Here is a 14,625-nt window from a genome sequence, read left to right on the forward strand (position 1 = left end):
AGGACGGTTTGTTACGCTTGTCAGTTATTATTTTGACCATTCAATCAATGATAATTGGTAATTCAATCGTCCGTCGGTTGGGCCCGTCTTCCATTGTGCTTGATATTTTTTTGTTTTGTAGTTCATATTGTATCAGAATTGTCCTGATTTCTTTTTCTTCTACATGAATATGAATACATTTTTTTTGCTTTAGGTTCGAGAACGTTTCTCGATGTAGAGAACGGAGAGGTGAAAAATTGCTTATTTTGTTATATCAAAAAGAAGATACATTATACAAAATTTATTAGGCTAGGTAGAAAAACTACAATATCACGAATAATTTTTACTCATAAATACTATCACAATATTACATAAATATTAAAAAATATCATTTCACTCAGTGCATTTTTGACTACTTTATAGTCAACGTAGTCTTCTTCTCTTTCAAACACGAATGCCACATTTATATTGTTCATTTAAAAAATGCATTTTGGGTCCCTCCGTTAATAAATTCACATTCAACACTTCTATATACAAAATATAGTTGACTATGTACAATAAAAAGGTGAAACGAGTTTGAGATGTTTTCATTTTCACTGGTATTTCTTAAACAAATTTACGAAAATATATTAACATAAGTTTTTATACGATTGTAAAAAGCCAAACGTAAATAATACAATATATTTTTTACACAATATGGCACTATAATTAAAAAGACAGTTTCTAAGTATGGCTTAAAAAGTTAAATGCGTTAAGTTCGTTATACATGCCAGGCAACTCAACCGAGTAAGCTACTCACAAATCACAGATAATACAATACAAGTATGCTCAGGAAATAAAAAAAAGTATAAAAATAACATTGAATATACCTACAGTTTCTAAAATTTATTAAGTAGATTATAAAATATGCATTAAAACCATTAAATGGACCTGTTATCGGAAAATGAAAAATACTATACAAAATACTACAATAATTTTTTAAAAAGGAGTCAATTATTACTTTTTTATCTAAGTCAATTTTCGGACATTTATATTGTAACTAAACATATAAAAATTTACAATCTTCGAAAATCTGCCAAATTTTCATGTGAACACTTATCCATTTACTGAGATCAGTTCTGTTCCGATTGTATCATTTTCGAATGCTAGATGAAATATTAATTAGATTGACACACACATAATTCTATTCGTTAAATAGTGTAGGAAAAATAGAGTGCTTGGGCGCATTCGGCTAAGTTAACTGATATGTATACTTAAATAGATAGAGTGATAAAAGTAATATAACTGTGGATGTACAAATAAAATCAGTAAAACCCTAATAATATGTAAAAGATAACAGTGATGGTTAAGTGATACTCGTAATTTATTTATTTTTTGTTACCAGGTTTTTCTGTCTTATAGCTTATGACTGCTGCATTAAGTGATCTTACATTACATGTTACCTGTTGGTCAATGTAGCAACAAGGCACTACCAACTATTAGTGAAGTAGATTATCAATAATTTAAATTAAAGTTGTGCTGATATTGTTGCACACATATTATCTAGCCACAATATTGTAGTCTCAGTAAAGATAAACGTGTTAAACAACATTGAAACATTGAAATATTCACAAATCGTATTAAGTCAGTTAGAACTTGCTTTCAATATTCAAACAGGACTTATGAATTCCGATATAATCAAACAAGCAAATCGGAGCTTCGAGTTCACATGACCCCGGCTACCAAATAATATGGGATTGCTTGGATCACCTCTTTTGAGATATTTAAATACCGTGCCTTGCATGTAACAAATAATAAAAAAATCTTTTAACTAATGCAGGAACATGTTTATATTTCTAACAAAAACATGTGAGCCTTACAGATATATTGACACGCTCTATTGAGCATAAGAACATAGTAACATCAAAATTCTAACATATTTATTTTCTAAGAATAAGAAGGATTGCGGTTTGTTACTTTTGTATTACTGTTTAAAACTGCCGTTTGTCTAGTCACTATGTATTTTTTGGAACACAACCCCTGGGGATTGGCAATTTGTACAATGCACATGTTTTGTAAAACTATCTTTCTCAAAGACGTTTATTGAGCCATCTACAATTTATTCTTACTACATAGCAATTATTTGGCGACGAGGAAAATAATTTAAGAGCAATTTTAAAGAAAAAACATTTTAATAGTTTAAAATTCTTAGGAATGAAGATAATAATCCCATGGATTACCAACCAATTATTAATACAGTAAATACGCGCGGTGTATCTTCATTAGCCATTTTTAAATAAGGTGACGACTTTGTAGGTTTTGAGGAACGTTTAGAGCAATATTTTGGTGCAAATGTGATTGCTTTGAATATGATAGCAGTCATCCCCAATAGCCTCAGACAACAGCTGCTTGAGGAACTTCATAGTAATCATTAAGGGATAATTAAAATGAAATCAAACGAGCGTTCATACTTCTAGTGACCTAACCTAAAATCTGATATAGAACAAAGTGTAAATGGTTGTAAAGTATGCGGACATCTAAACCAGAGCCCACCAAAACTAAATTAATCAAAACTCAATTATCGACTCATTTTTATAAAAGAATTCATGGTGATTTTATGGGACATATTGAGAGGAAAATGATACTCATGATTACAGATACTTTTTCAAAGTGGCCTGAAGCTTTTTTAATGAGTTCTACTGACACAGAAGCTACTGTATTGTAAGATATTGATTTTCTAAGAATAATAAGGATTGCATTTTGTTACTTTTGCATTTCTGTGTTAGGTTTAAAAACTGTGTCATTTGTCAAGTCATTATGTATTTTTTGCGACATAACCTCTGGTAATTGGCAATTTATTATTACTATATAGGAAAAACTATGCCTGCAATTTTCGAAAAAAAGATAAACACTTTTAAACATAGTACAGCTGTAAGGTTTCGAGATTAGCGACTCAATTAAAGCTTGTGGTTTTTTGAATATAATATAGTGGAGAGATTCGATTAATAAAAAAAGAATAAAATTTGGAACTATATTCGTACGTCCTATGAGAGGTATTACAATTTCTAAGAAAAAAGGGCATACTTTTTTACACTCTACAAAAGTTTTTCAATTAGTTTGTTCATACAGAAATTGCCGCTGCATGGGGTGAGATAAATCAATAAAATTTTAGATCTGGTTGCGGTTTATCGCTGTGCTACCATGAAGCACTCGTCGCTGCCCGAACTGTTGCGAACCTTTTCGCTGTTATACTTACCCTTAAGGGGTTACATAGGTCTTGTATTTTCATAAAATCAATATATTTTTTAATTCGTATGAAAGTACTGTTCTCCAAGAGAACTAATCCGAAAACAATACTCTAAAGATGAACTATGCAAAGTGTCAGCAAAATCGGTCGATTCGTTCTCGAGAAATTGTGCCTACCGCACGGAAATACAAAGTTTCGAAAGAAACGCGTTTGAAATTTTTAAACTGAGAGCGCACATACCGACCGCGTATTCAAATCTCTATAACTCCGGTAATATTACTAGAATTTAATTCAAATTTAGTGTGAGTACTATTGAAGTACTATACTTTCGTACATATTAAAACAATAAATAGATTTTTTGAAAATACAAGTCCTATGTATCTACTTAAGGTGTCTCTTGTATAAACTAAAAGCAGAACAGAATACATTAAAGTAAAAAGAATATCTTCCTTCTTTAAAACCACAAAACATTCTATTCTTCAAATGATTATAATAGAAAAACTACTATAATAAGAACTCAAAGAAAAGAGGAATGGAATATACTTCAAAGATTATAATATGACTTTTTCCCCGTTTGACTTACATGGGAAAGTATACGAAAATGTATAATTAAAAACCATGGAAAAGTAAACTTCCCAAAAAGAATTAGTAAAAAAATATCAGATTTCCTAAAACCCAAGAAAAATCTTTCTTTTTCTTGTACAAGATCAAATTTGAGTTAAATATAGTTGAGTTTGTTGTTCTATACATATTCAGGCTTTATAGTATTTTCTGCAAAAAGTATGAATGGTTATCTAAATGGGTGAATTATCCAAGAAATAAAGCCCATTGAAGCCGAGCATTCTTTTCTTATATTGTCTATTTTAATTGATGTTGAATTTATATCAAATTAATTACATTTTACTTAATTTTTTTCCAGAATTTATAGCAAATTTTAATGTGTAATAAAAATTTTCAAAATTTTGTTAAAAAACGCACATGTACTACATATATTAGATTAACACATGATGTATGTCACTTATCAAACTTTTCTGTGTAAAATTGAAATTTTTACCTTTTTTTTTCTAAGACAAGTATCACCATAATCTAACCTAAATTAACTTGATCAGTTAAAACTTTTTACATTGTTTATCGAAATCAGTCGTATACCTAATAATGAATAATATACAATATTTTTTTTATAATTTAACAAACATTAATAAAATTCCTTGGCTGAAATAAGTAATATTCCTGTTATTTTAAAAGATAAACTTTACATTGAAAACATCTCGCTCTCGTACGTCATCTACTATTTAAACCTATCACAGCAAGTTTGTTATGGCACCGCCGAACCAAGCCATTATCATGGGCAGAAGGTACGTGATCAACGCTCTAGTAAGCGACATATTGTTCGTATTTGTATTTGCACTAGACGCTGTGATTACTTCAGGAGCACGCGTACTACTAGACGTCGATATTGGGAACGCTCTGTTGTGAACTTCATCCTCTTCTTTGTTTGGTTCCTCAAATGTTAGTTCCTTGTCGTCCTTTACCTGAAATAAAGAAATCATGTAAGTAAAGTATTCATAAGTAATAATACAATAGTTGCAATAGTACTATTAAAATAAAGTGAAACCTGAATAACCTATAACCTATTTAATGGGGAAAGGTGGCCTGAATAGCGGCTGAGAGAACATAGTAGCAATTAGCTTCACCATTCATTGTTCAATGGCGCCACTGCATGTACAGGTACATTCCTAACGGAAGCTTGTCGTGACTTGCCCCCGGCCAGTACGTAAGAACAATCTAGGCAGACACTAAGTCGGTTTTGGTAAAAATAGATCATAAAAAAGAATATTTATGTACCATCCGTGAATAAGTGGATAAGTCAAATTTTCGTAAAAACAAGATATCTCAATCTTGAAATAGTTCTCTTACAATTTAGTCAAGTGAATAAATGAGTAATTCAAATTTGCAAGAGCTTACTTGGTAAGAGCTCGTGAATATTTGGATTTGACGATATATTTATATAATATATAATATTCAGTCGGTGAATAACTAGGTATGTAGAAATACCCACTTGGGCACATTGCATTTTGCTTTATTTTTCTTGGTATTTTCAATTACCTGTTTATCAACATAACAAAATAGTAGGGGGTTTAAATTTGAATGGGGAGTAACTAGATATTCAGGACTAGTCCGTCCGTTTTTGTTGTAAGGTTGCAGTTAACATGCGAACTGGTATTTTAACGACTATTAGGTATTTCGATACTAAGAACAGCTGAAGATAGAGAGCAATTTGCCGTAGTTATAGCCAACCTTCAGTAATGGAGAAGGGCACCCTAAGAAGAAGAAGCTGTTAAAAAATGTCAAATCGTGTTAAACAAATTATGCAAAATGCCTTGGAGGTGTTTATAAAAGACAATGTTACCGAAACTCCTAGAGACATCAGTAAAAGACAAAGTTTAATACAGGTTAAAGAAATAAACAATCAAAATGGTATTAATGTGATATCCAAAAATGTTCCTATGGATCTTATTGAACCGGGTAAGTGTTTTTGTAATCAATTCTATTTTGACTAGCAATTTTTTTATTTTCAGAGATAAATAATAAAACAGATATTTGCGCCGAAGATCGAAAGAATCCGAGGACCGTGACCTTAACCAGATTAGTTATGATTTCGATTCAGATGACAGCATCGTTGATCCCGATTTCTTTGCAAGCATAGGATCATCTTCCGAGGAAAGTGATGATCAAGTTGCAGGTAAGATCGGTAATACTTGAAATTCGTTTTATCTCAAAATATGCTTTTTTTTATTTACTCCAAGGAAAAAAAAGGTGCACAGAAAATAACAATAATATCAAAGATGCAAACTTACACCACACTTCAGATAAAACTGAAATTGTATTCGATCTGACAACAGAAAAAAAATCGTACAAGACAAATGAAAAAGACCAAGACCATCCTTCAGTGGAAACAAGCCAAATAGTACAGAAAAAAAGAAGAAACAAGGAAGGACACGAAAGCAGAAACAAGAAAGTAGAGAACTCGAAAATGCTGGTAAAAGTTACACTACTGAAAAAGGAAAGATCGTAAAACTTAGAAATATGAGGCCATTAAAACCTTGTGGTATAAAATGTTATGAAAGGTTTTCAGATGAAGACCGAGGTAAATGTTTTCAAAATTATTGGAACTTGGAAAGTCGGGATAAAATGGCCAACTATATTGCTTCTCTAATTAACATAAATCCAAAGAAAACAGAAAATCTAAGACAAAAAAAAAACATAGAGAATGTTCATATAAATATAGCATCATTATTGCTGGCATAAAAAAGCCAGCAATAATGGCGAAACTAAAGGATTTATGCATTTTCTGCAAGAAATTCAAAACGCCAAAGATCACATTTTGTCGTTTCCTAAATATCAGAGCCACTATTGCAGAAATAGGATATCTAAAAAGTACTTGTCTAGTGACTTATCTATTGCTAAATGTATAACATGTACTAATAAACTGTAGACAATCCCGTCTCATTAACGTTGTACAAGAACTGCTTCTACAGTTTGAATGTAGAATACCTAAATAGGATACTTGATCTAAATGTAATATTTTCCAAACAAAATTAAAAGTTCTTGGGGAAGGAGATGAGAAAGAGAATTTGAGACAAGCGAGCGGAAAACACCATCAGCTCGCAGACGATGCCTACAAGGCGAAACAGGTGGATAAGGAGGTTGCGTCTTTACACACTAAAAAAAGAGCATTTACTTTTGATCTTTAACAGTGCCTTCCAACCCCCTTTTTAACAGCGAACACTGTCTTTTAATAGCGTCAAATGTGGACGTTTAACCTTACCGTTCACGATTTAGCAACAAATCAAGTTACATGTTTCATGTGGGACAAATCAACTGCTGGAAGAGGTGGCAATCAGATAGCTTCTTATCTTTACCGCCTTTTATCGAAACTTCATAATGTGGAAGAGGTAACTTTCTACTCAGATACTTGCGGAGGTCAAAATAAGAACCAGCAAGTCACTTTCATGTTCAGTTTCGCTTTCACAAAACTACCAAATCTCAAAATTATATATCACAAGTTTTTGGTCAATGGGCATACTCACAGGGAGTGTGATACAGATCGTGCTCTTATAGAGAAGGAAAAAAGAGAACACACATTAAGATCAATCACCCTAATAACTGGTATCAGATGGTAAGATAATGCATAAGGAAGAAACCATTCAAAGTAGTGGTAATGAAACAAAAAGATTTATTGGATTTCATTAGTTTAGAAAAAGGAGCATTTATCGTTAAAAAAGTTAACACCGACGGGAAAACTTCCTGTGACTGCCAGTGCAGTGGTTCCAATATAATAGTAATATTGGAATAGTGAAATATAAACATAGTTTAGACGTCTCCAATCCTTTTAAATCTGTAAATTTCCGAAGAAGAGGAAAAGACGTTGTACCAAGCACATTGCCCCAAATCACAGACAAACTTCTGCCAATTAGTAAGGAGAGACCTGCTTGAACTTTTATCGTTCATCGATGAAGTTTTTCATAATTTTTACCGAAATTTGCCCACTACAGATATGCAAAACTTGGACACCGATTTATATATATACTGAAAAGTTTATATTTTTGATTTATTGACTTATTCACAGATGGTACAGATTTATGATCCAGAAAATGCACGATTCTAGTACATTAGCTAACAGGTAATTGTCAACGGTTTTTTAGAGGTTAGTGTGACAATGATATCGTAGTATACAAAATTACGTAGCTTGTAGATTAATAAACAATTTCAATTTATTTTGGATAATAGGTATCTACTAAAGCTAAAAGCCCAAAATAGGGAAGACTTTGCGAAGAGGTCATCGCGAACCTTCGCTAAGAAGATGGCACCTAAAGAAGAAGAAGGTATCTACAAGATGTGATGGCACCATACATTCGCTAAACAGCAAGATAAAGTTGGGGTGAAAGAAATATGAGATACGCAGGTGGCAGCGAGGTATATCACATTCCAGCTACTATGCTTCGATGTCGAAGAAAAAAGTAGAAACGTCAAGGGTAATTAGGTAGTCACAAAACTGCATTTAACAAAGAACTGGACCAACAAATAATTGAACATTTACAAGAATTGAAGGTGCGTTTTTCCAATGACTAGAACGAATTTGAGAAACCTTGCTTTAAAAATAGCTGTTGTTAAGAAACTTTACCATAGATTTTCTTTGAAAAAACAAATGGCACGTTTGGACTGGCTGAGAAGCCTTAGGCAATGAATGAATGAAAATATATTTCCTGCGTGGATGTTGGCGCCTGCAAATGTCACTGATTATGATCTTGGAGATTGTTCTCTTAATATCTTACCAGACAATGCCAGATACCAAGAGCTTCATTTGAATAGCTATGGTGAGGTTTCATATTTTTCCAGACTTCCCAGCATCACGACCAAACTGAAACTTAACTCTACAAGCTCCCAAACTGAGGCAGAGTATTCAGTGCATGTGAACTCTCAATTAAATGACCAAACTCAGACAGGGCTTTCAGTGATTATGAACACTCAGTCCAATAATCAAACTCATTTAAGTCTAACTATAGCAGAAATTTCTTCACAGCCCAAATCTACACAAATAGACGATTAGTTAATCGTAAGCAGGGTAAATTTGGAATGCTGAATGCATCTCCAGATCTAACTCAACTAAAAGCTAACGATGCTGAAAAAAAGGCAATAGGAAACAGGCAATAGCAAATAACTCTATTTACTTTTGTCTTCGGTTGTTCCTGAATTTATTAAGTTTGAATAATTGAGCCATATACTTATAATAGAAAAGAAAAACAGAACATTTTGCAAATACTGGCTGCTAAATAGGTTTTTGGTTACATCACCAGTATAATTAAGTTCATTGCAATGATAAGTGCCTGTAATTGCTAATTACTCATTGCAAATATACTGGCTCAACATGTGCTTATTAATAAAGTTAAAAATATTTCTTGATACAAAATACGCAAAGGAAATTGGACTTCTTTTTGCATATTAAAGAAAAAACATTCAAACACACAAAGTACATTATCGAAATTGAGTTCTAAATTATTTTGCATTGTTACAGTTTCGCAACGAGATATAAACATTTATATAATACTAACAGACTTTGTGGTAGTTTTGATTCTCCCCGTATATCAAGATTCCATGTTCAAGGGTGCATCTGTGTTAAAAACTACATATTACGAGACGGGCCATCTGCAAAATGACACACATTTGAGATAAGAATAGGAAGAGAGTCGAGTTTTGTCTCCCAAACGACAGACACGTGTTATTTTGGTTTGAGGGTTGTGCACCTACCACAAAAAACTTCGTCTTGTAAAAAAGGCGAGATTATTCCTGAATTTTCACCGAACCAGAGGGTTCGCAATCTCATCGTGGCTGAAATAATTTATGGGGTAAGCTACAATACACTATAATTTTGTTGCTGCATATATCAAGTACGTTTACTTGGTATATAGATGTCATAGTTGCTTCGAACTTTTTATCAGTTGTGCCGCGATCGCGATTGAACTTTATCGAGAACATTTCATCACCTTTATGTAGATTTGTATATTTTTTATATTGTAATAATTTCATTCTTTTGTTTTGTATGTATATCAGAGCTTTTACGTGATGAGTTTATTAATTGCATTTTAATTTTATTATTAATTTAATGTGTATTTTGTTACCGAGTATACTTTTGAATTACCGAGTATATTTTTGAGTTTAGTGTATTAATATTTGTATTTGAATATATAATTTGAATCACGTTTAATATCAATTTTTTTATATGACATATATATTCATATTTTTATTTCTTTTTTGTATAATATTATTTCTATCTATGGTTTTGTTTATGGTTCTCTTTTTGTGTGTCGTTTCTTATTGACTAATATTTAAGTTTGTATATATTCTTCTTCAGTTGTAATTGTGTGTGTTTATGTATATTTATGATTGCTTTTACTTCTTGTTAAAATAGAGTTTTATACAGTCCACTGGTTTTCATTTCTTTTCTTTTATTTTAATATACATACTCAATCCAAAAAGGGGGAAACCAGCGAGTTCTAGATTGAACAGAATATCTTCTCTCCCCCTTCAGGATGACCAAAATTGTTATATTGAGGTCATCGTATGTGCAGAACGCAACATGCATAACAAGACGAAATATGACAAATACAAAATACAAACACAGCAAGACAATTTAAATAATAAAGGGAGTGCCAGTAGAGAAAGTTAAAAAATAAAGATATCTTGGTGCAATTATTGATGACTAACGAATATACATTCGTTAAGAAATTATTAAGTTATTAAGAAATCAGGATGACAATTGGACAAGCTAAAGCGATATTCAATAAAATGAGAAGTGCTTTGCAGTAGTGACCTTGATTTACAACTCAAAGGAAGAATATGATTTTATCATATGAATATGAATATAGTTTTCATTGGCCTGTTCAGAGCTAAAGTCTCAAAAGTAAAAATAGCCGTTATGAAGGTAATACCCAATTTTCAATGAGTATCTCAGAAAAAAAAATATTTGTAAGATGGTTAAATTTTTCTCATCTTGTATACAAATTTTATGCTAATAGCCAAAATGATGTCACAAGTTTATTATTATTCTTACGTATAATGTATGTATATAACTCTCTAAATCTTTGGTAAACGATCAATATGTTTATAACAGAATAATTACCGTCGTTTCTCCTTCTTCCTCTTCCTCAAGTCCATCTCCTGATCCAGATCCACTACCATCTAATATTTCCTCTGTATCATCCACCATTTCAACCTCTTGACCTTGATGAGCCTTCCTGAGTTTCTCTGTAAGACCTTGAAGAGAATACGTCTGCTCATTGAGTATGGGATGGTCACCTAAGTTGATTTTTGATTGGATAATTGTATTATTTATATTTGTTCCATTCCAACATTGGGATGATGTCGAATTTATTGAATTCAGTATCGATAAGTTGTTGCAATATTGATACGGAAGATTTTGCCAGAATTGTTTGGTCTCCTTAATTTTCTGAAAATAATATTAAGTTTAGAAAAAGAATATCTCGATTATGGTTTCTATAGTATATACCTTAAAATAAAGAAAAGAGTTTAAAATAAATGTCTGGGGTGGTAAAATAGAAAATACGTTATTGGGTCCATTTGGACTACCTCCCAATTTAAGTGGTGATTCATATTTAATTTCACGGCTAAATCAAGTTATAATGAATGTATGAAGACTGTAAGTATTTTGACTAGTTTCTTTTTTGCTACATTTTTTGTAACTTTTTATTGTTATCCTTTTTTTAGTTATCTAACTTTAGCATAAGAAAAAGTCAGATTATTGGATCCTATGAGTCCCAATTTTTTTCTTTAAATATGTATAAAGTATACATTACATCAAAACTACGCGATTTTCTTAAAACAAATCGCTGCTTTAGTAATAAACAGGTGTAACACAAAATTTCTCTGTTTTCACTTTAATAATGTAACTAATAAACTGGATCGCCACCTATCGGTGAGTAGTAAAATCATACTCTAATTTAACGGGGAACCCTCATTTTAAATTATTACATCCTTTTCCCATTGGCGCTTTGGCCGCGACGTTTTAGTAGTACCTAGAGTTAAAACGAATTGCACCAGTGACATACACGTGTCTTTAAACGTAAATCAAATTTATTCAATTTACTATTAAACGTACAGTTGTGTTTTTTGGGTAATTACTGCATACACCAGTTTAGTTTTGATCTTAAAGGTAAGTTTTTACTTAATTTTAGTGATAAAGCACTCTTTTAGTAGTTGCATCTTTGTATTAGTAAATTTAACATCGCTTGCTACAAATTATTTTAATTTGTTTCACTCTATTACTAAAAGAATCGTAGATGAGTTACCTTAATTCTGAATGTACCGTTTTACTATTAAAATATGTTTCTTTTTCGATTAGATTTATGCAGTTTTTGATTATTAACCTTTATTTTATAAAAAAATTCATTTTTTCCAAGACACATTTTATTGTGTTTCACTTTATTACCAAAATGTTTTGTAATTTTAGGTTTTATTTAGGATGCAAAATACTAGAACGATAAAGATATTCACAATGTTGGAGGCAATAGGGAACGAAGTTCAAAATGTAAGTTAAATTATGTTTTATTAGTAATTATAAGGTAGCAGTACCGCATTGTTCAACATAAATTTTATTAATTATTTTTAGGTGCAGCAAACAGATACAAATCCGGGTTCCCCAGGAAATTTTAACGATATCAGCAGGTCTGAAAATGTATTGCATAACGATAGCGTAGATAACTCTACCAGCAGATCTGACAATCTCATACCTGATGATAGCCCAGATAAATCTACCACCGGGTTTAAAAATCTTAGACCTGACAACGATCAAGAGATGGTAAGTTAAAAATGTAATGCAAAATATCATTTCAGACCTTTACTATAAAAGCGAATAACAAATAATTTATCTACAGCTAATGCTCTTGCCTTTTGCAAACTCTTTAGCAGGTAATAATATGTTATAAATTTTCAATATTTTTTTTAGTTTCAACAAAGTACTAGCCAGAATCGTAGTTCAAGAAAAAATTATACAATTTCTCCAGTCAACACAGATGAAAGTGATGTGGATTGCAGTGACATTGATCCTGATTATACCTATGAAAGTTCACCCAAGGAAGGCACTTCGAATGCTTTAGATACTACCGTAAGAAGCGCCTCACCGTCGTCCTCACCATCTTTGTCTGAGAAAGAAAATATCACAGAGAGTCGTCCCAAAGGTAAGAAAAGATGTAGGGAGCCGTCAAAATGGAAACAAAATCAAGCTCAAACTTCAAGAAATTCTGGAAAAAGTTACGTGTCTAAAAAAGGCAGAGTAATACCTGAAAGATCATTAAAGCCCCCTTGTTCAGATAGTTGCAGATTAAAATGCAATCAAAAAATCAATCAAGAGCAAAGGCTTAAGTTGCTTAATTCATTTTGGGGGATAGGAGATCTTCACGCACAAAGAGCCTTTGTGAGCTCGTGTACCGTTGATGTTACCCCAAAATACAAATACACCAACGCCGAACAGCCCAGAAATCCTAACAAGGCTTTCTATTTTGTGGTTGGTGAAAAAATTAGAGTCTGTAAAATTTTTTTTAAAAATACATTGGATATTTCAGAACGATTTGTGAACACTTCTTTACAAAAGACTGATGAACATGGTTTTGTCCAACCGGATCTTAGAGGTAGGCATTCAAACCACCCTAAGCTCTCTGAGGAATTGATTCAAAGTATTAAAGATCACATTAATTCAATTCCTCGAATCGAATCTCACTATATCAGATCAGACTCGTCTCGAGAATATATTGAAGGGAGCAAAACTATTGCCGAACTTTATCGAGATTTTACAGAAACACAGAAGGCATTAAGCAAGGATACAGGTAAATACTGTACATACTATGATATTTTTACAAGAGAATTTAATATAGGGTTTCACCAGCCAAAAAAAGATCAGTGTGACCAATGTTTACAATATGCAAATTCCAATAATGAACAAAAGAAATCACTGCAAGTATTATATGATCTTCATCACGAGGAGAAAATTTTATGCAGAAATGAGAAAAAGGAAGATCGAAAACTTATACATGAAAATAACAAAGTTGTAGTTTTTGATTTACAGGCTACTCTTCAGAGCCCTCAGGGTAGTACGTCGGCATTTTATTACAAATCAAAATTAAATTCATATAATTTTACCATGGCAGAATTGACAAAAAAAGAAGAGAGGGGCAAAAATTTGAGTTACGAAAAAGTTCATTGTTATTTCTGGAGTGAATGTGATGCAAAGCGAGGTGCAGTAGAAATTGGATCATGTATTTTAAATTATCTTTCCCAATTAAGTGGAGGTTCAGACGTGACGTTTTTCTCTGATAATTGCTGCGGTCAACAGAAAAATAAATATGTTGCATCCGTTTATTTATATGCCGTGACCAATTTAAACATCAATAAAATTACTCACAAATTCTTAATTAAGGGGCATAGCCAGAATGAAGGAGACAACATTCATAGTCTCATTGAAAAAGATATTAAAAGAAATTTAAAATCAGGACCCATCTACATACCAGCACAATATGTTACGATTATTAAAGGTGCTAAAAAAACTACTCCTTATTTTGAAGTTCATGAACTGAACTACGATTTTTTTACTGATGTTAAAGCATTGCAAGAAGAGTGGGGGTACAATTTCAACATAAATACTTTAGGTGAAAGTGTAGTATGGAATAACATTAAAGTTATTGAATGTAGAAAAGATCAGCCTTTCACACTTTTCTACAAATTATCGTACAAAGACCATCAATTTTTTAGTATAAATGTAAGAAATAAACCAAGAAAAAAGGTATTAACGATAAATGAAATTTATTTAAAAAAGGCGTATACTCAAAAAGCTGAAATCAGTGAAATCA

At 31.9% G+C, this 14,625-nt stretch overlaps 1 protein-coding gene across 1 annotated transcript in view; it reads right to left on the bottom strand.

The window, feature by feature from the left end:
• Positions 1-309: 309 nt before the first annotated feature.
• The window catches only part of dlp (glypican dally-like), a 243,211-nt gene continuing 228,895 nt past the window's right edge, over positions 310-14,625 (bottom strand). The window contains exons 5-6 of the mRNA XM_072540471.1: positions 10,887-11,213; positions 310-4,737 (exon numbers count right to left, since the gene is read on the bottom strand). Of these exons, the coding sequence (XP_072396572.1) occupies positions 4,507-4,737; positions 10,887-11,213 (558 nt within the window). The 3' untranslated portion in view covers positions 310-4,506. The remainder of the gene's footprint in view (positions 4,738-10,886; positions 11,214-14,625) is intronic.

Source organism: Diabrotica undecimpunctata, chromosome 8 (assembly GCF_040954645.1).
Source record: "Diabrotica undecimpunctata isolate CICGRU chromosome 8, icDiaUnde3, whole genome shotgun sequence".
NCBI classification, from domain to species: Eukaryota; Metazoa; Arthropoda; class Insecta; order Coleoptera; family Chrysomelidae; genus Diabrotica; species Diabrotica undecimpunctata.